The 5154-nt window shown below is 42.1% G+C and overlaps 1 protein-coding gene across 1 annotated transcript; it reads right to left on the reverse strand.

Moving 5' to 3' along the window:
- Positions 1 to 1511: 1511 nt before the first annotated feature.
- LOC139452836 (uncharacterized) lies at positions 1512 to 4654 on the reverse strand. Its single transcript, XM_071234462.1, has 2 exons — positions 4209 to 4654; positions 1512 to 2780 (listed from the first exon to the last, which is right to left on the reverse strand). The coding sequence occupies exons 1-2, from the start codon at positions 4509 to 4511 to the stop codon at positions 1527 to 1529; spliced, it is 1557 nt and encodes a 518-aa protein (XP_071090563.1). The 5' UTR covers positions 4512 to 4654; the 3' UTR covers positions 1512 to 1526.
- Positions 4655 to 5154: the final 500 nt, after the last annotated feature.

The raw sequence follows: 5154 nt of genomic DNA on the forward strand, positions 1-5154 counted from the left end.
TGAATGAAATGAAATTTTCTGTACCTGATGGTCAGCGATTTCTCAAGGGAATTGTATACATATTGATTTTCTCCATGCGTTTGTTGTTATTTAGTAACTCTTCAAACATGGTTTCTCTTGAACATTAGTTATTCCTTTGTGATATAACTTCAGCTGTATTAGAAACTGCAGGACAAAGACAGTATACACCAGTGTTTGGTGATGGCTATAAACGAAACAAACTAATGGTTATGCGATGTTGATGTACTAGTATATAATATAGGTATCATAGTTGTGTTTGGTAATGTTTCGGTGAATGTTGTTAGCCTAGTAACGTTTTGATAACGTTTGCAATTATTTGGTCAAATCCAATTTTCAAAGGTATACTTTCTTTTGCCCGACAGTGTACGTGTCATTTTGCAGATAGATAAACAATTTGTCTCTTGTGTGGTGACATCATTACATTAAACACAGCCTATGTATGGAAGCTATATGATCACCGGCGTAAGCAGGAATTACCACAAGGACAATTTACTAATTCAGGAATTGTCTATTGTTTGTAGACCTTAACTTGTATTAAAGGAAGCTTGGACGATGTTTGGCTATACCGTGAAAAAGTACGACGACTGGTTAGGATATCATAAACACTCAATACCTAATTGTTAGGAACATAGTTTTAGATAGATTAATTATTTCATTTTGGTTTAATGTTGTTGGGAATCCGGTTCAGAATAGTTTTCCGTCCCCGGTAACAGCTATACGAGGAAACGTCAGTGGGTCGGGTGGTCAGGCTTGGTTTGTTTGTTGTATAACGCCGCACTAAACAATATTCCATCTGTATGACGGCGGTCTATAAATAATCGATTCTCGCTCAGATAAACCCAACGACTGATATTATGGGCAAGCTCCCACGCCAGCAACCAATTCACGGAGCCTGTCTAACTGATCCACTGTAGTCTAGTATTTCGGCAAATAGTGGCGGGGATACATTCTTAACATAGTTGCTACGGGGTTCACACAAAGAGACACAATGCTGTTGTTGTTTAACGCCGCACTCAGCAATATTCCAGCTATATGACGGCGGTCTGTAAATAATCGAGTCTTCACCAGACAATCCAGTGATTGACATAATGAGTATCGATCCACGCAATTGGGATACAATGACATGCATCAACCAAGTCAGCGAGCCTGACCCCCGACCCCCTGAGTCGCCTCTAAAGACAAGCATAGTCGGCTTTTTATGGCAAGAATGGGTTGCTGAAGACCTATTCTACCCCGGATCTTCACGGGTCACATATTGCCGATTATAACCAGTAGTTGATCACAATCAAAACACAAAATTGATATACTGTTGATTTTAACACGATCTCTGAATATATTGATCACAGTCGGCAAAGGCAAGGCAAAGACTCTTAACCCGAATATCGCACCAGAGGTCTTTCACCCACAAAGGGTAGCAAGGAGCATCACATTCATCTCATCGTCGACATGTCTCAGCTTTAAATCGAAAATATTTCAAACCATTTGATTTATTTCTGAATATTATTTCAGCCAATAACAGGATTGCTGGGATATTTAGAGCAAAAAGCGTCATATTCTTTTCTGACCCACGGATTCGTCTCCTTGAAAGCTGTGCTGACGGCCGAATACCGCAGCAGGGCTGACTTCAGCTTGGCTGCTGCTGGACCCTTGAACTGAACAAAGGATAGCTGCTCCCCTGCTGGACCCTTAGCAAACACGTAGTTGAAGCCCTTCAGAGGTCCATCAGTGAACTCTGCACTGTACTGTGGTAAGGGTACGCTAGCACCTAATGTCGGCACATCAACTGCTCTATTGACTTTAAACTCGGGGAACTTATTGTTGGTAGCTTTCAGTTCTGTGTCATGTAGAAAGTTGTTCAGGTCGACGTTGTCGTCAACTAAGAAGGCGACGTGCATGTTGTTGATGTAGGCAGGGCTGCTCCAATTGTATTTGGGGTTGAACTTGGGATCTGACAAAGATTTTCCTGCTGTATACAACAGAGTCTCCACAACATAATTATCGAACAGGTTAAATCTGTGATCAAGTCTGTCAGACCCTGCCAGCGAAACATTTGCAACCCCTATATCCCTGGGCTCAGTTCCCCACGATAACGCATCAAGGATCTCTTTCTGGAACAACATGTTTTCAACGTCATCTCCTCGAACGTTCACTGCCTGCAGTGGTTTATGAACCAGCTCTGAACCGAGGACCTGTGTGTAGAAGTTGACGGACTTTGACAGGTCATCTGTTCTTGTCCCAAACTGGAACATCCCGTAAAGTTGACCACTGACTCCTGCAGCTTTCTTCCATCTGTTGTCAGGGTGATTGTCCAAGAAGGCTGTAGTCACGCCCTGTCGTCGGCAGTAATCACTGCCAAGATGGTAGCGGGATTGATTTGTAATTTGGTACAGTTCCAGTTGCTCTCCCCTCGGGCCTTTAAAGTATGCGAATGATAAACCAGCAAAGTCTCCATTGGAAAATGTAATACCAAGCTGGTTTTCGGGAACAGCTTGTCTTTCAGCCTCGTTGTGAACTGTTACTGGTCTGTTGACCTTGACCTGATGGAACCCAAGGCCATGTGACCTTCTTTCTAGCTCCGCAATATAGTGGTTGAAATCGACATCATCCTTGACCCAGAAACATATATGTGGGGCCGCAATGTAGCAGGGACTGGTGCGACGGTCACGGATGTCGAAGACGATGTCAGACGAGGATGATCTCAGAACATACTCTACAAGTTGGATGATGCCGTTGTCAAAGATGATGAAGTTGCCGCGCACCTGCAGACACAAACACATACTATCCAGTAAAATTTGAATAAGAGTTTTAAAGATGGACGTGTTTAGTGTTATAGTGGGACCAGTACATGCGCCAAATGGCAGAACTATTTATTCAAGCCCTTCAAGTGAAAGCACAAGAAAACGGTTTTAATAATAAGAAATCTCTGCTAAAAGCAGAGTCCATTGTACGATTCCGACTGTCAACAGTATGTGTCTGTGAATCACTATCACATAGCTAAAAAGGGTGAGCGAAAAGTTGAGCTTATCCTGTCCCACTGGTGGCACCTGTCACAAACAATTGCATAAGCAAGTCAGTTTTTCACCTAAAAAACAACAACACGGGAACATATGGTACAAGTCAAAACAGGGAATTGCATCGGACATCAGTTTTGTCACAGATGCGTCAAATTTAGAAATGCCCTCCACATGTCTACAATTAAAAGAAACCTTGAATGTTGTAACCCTGATCAAACACCTTTGGTCAAAAGTCACATTGCGCTTTTTATAGGGGATATAGAAACGGGCTCCGTCCGTCCGTACGTCCGTCCGTCCGTCACGTTTCGTTTCCGCAGCATAATTCAGAAACCGTTCAATATTTTGTCATCCAACTTTGCATGTCTGTCAAGTACATACTGAACTGGTGCCTTTTGCTATTAAGAAATTTTAGAAATTTGTATTTTTTACGTTTCCATGGCAACAAGATGGACTTAGGTTCTGTTAGGGTAGGGTTCGTTTCCGGAGCATAACTCATAAACCGTTCAATATTTTTTCATCAAATTTTGCAGGTCTGTCAGGTAGATGCTGAACTGGTGCCTTTTGCTATTTAGAAATTTCCGAAATTTGTATTTTTTACGTTTCCATGGCAACAAGATGGACTTAGGTTCTGTTACGGTAGGGTTCGTTTCCGGAGTATAACTCATAAACCGTTCAATATTTTTTCATCAAATTTTGCAGGTCTGTCAGGTAGATGCTGAACTGGTGCCTTTTGCTATTTAGAAATTTTAGAATTTTTTATTTTTTACGTTTCCATGGCAACAAGATGGACTTAGGTTCCAAACTCTTTTTTTACAATTTCCATGACAAGTTCTACCTCGGTTAAAAAAGATTAGGGTTTGTTTAGATTTAATTATGTCATATATTCTGCAACAGAGGCGGGGGATATAGCCACGTTAGTGGCAAACTCTTGTTTAATTCTCCCTGGAAAGCACAGTGTGCTGGGGCTGCTTTCCCTCGGGGTCAAACTGACCTGATATCCCCCACATACTGACCTCATGAGTACCGCTATCCCCTATGTACTGTCCTCATGGATACCGCTATCCCCTAGGTACTGACCTCATGAATACCGTTATTCCTTCTATACATCACCCCATGATTACTGTTGTCTCCTATATAACAGCCTAATGGGTACCGTTATCATTACATACTGACCTCGTGAGTACCGTTATCTCCAATATCTGGTATTCCCAGCTGGGCAGGGCTAATCCCTTGTGTTCTGGCGTCCAGGATCTCCTTCTGGAACATCCGGTAGTAGTGAGAATCTCCACTGAAGGTGAAGGACAGCTCTGGCACCAGCATCCCACCAAGAACCTGCGTGTAGAACTGCGTAGACGCCGATAGGTTGTCCGTCGTCACGGAGGTGAAGGCGATGCCATGGAGGGAGTTGAGGTTGCTGGACAGAGCGGGTTGCATGAGAGCAACGACCAGCAGCAATGTTGGTGTTGACAGAAGCATTGTTCTGGGTAATGTGAAGGAAATGGTAGACAGCTACGTATATATGTTGGTCTAGTGACAAAATATGGACAATTCTGTCGAGTCATGAAACACTGTGAGAATGTGTCATATTTAAGGAGATAAGATTGTCAAACAAAATATAACACAGGTTTTCGCTTGCAATGCTGTTTCATAATGATAAGAACTCTCTGATAAAAGCAGAGGCCATTGTACGATTCTGACTGTATGTGTTTATGAATCACTATCACAAAGCGATGACACCAGGTGTTCGCGAAAAGGTGAGCGTATCCTGCCCTATCAATGACACTCGTCACAAACACATGCAAAAGCAAGTCAGTTTCTCACCTGAAAAAACCCACGGTAACATATGGACAAATTATAACTCATATAAGTCATAAAAGGGAATTGCATCGGACATAATTTTTGTCACAGATATGTCAAATTTAGAAATGTCCTCCACATGTCTACAATTAAAAGAAACATGTAACGGGGTTTTGCTTCCAACGTTATTTATTCTCATTGTCAAGGATATTAATGATTAAATCGAAATGTATGTAAAAATGTACACGTGTGGATTGCCAAGTTGGAAAGTGACCGTTAACCCAGAAGTCTAATGGGCAGAACTAAACTGTGAAATCAGTCA

Source organism: Haliotis cracherodii, unplaced genomic scaffold, assembly GCF_022045235.1.
Source record: "Haliotis cracherodii isolate W230 unplaced genomic scaffold, xgHalCrac1.p SCAF_9, whole genome shotgun sequence".
NCBI classification, from domain to species: domain Eukaryota; kingdom Metazoa; phylum Mollusca; class Gastropoda; order Lepetellida; family Haliotidae; genus Haliotis; species Haliotis cracherodii.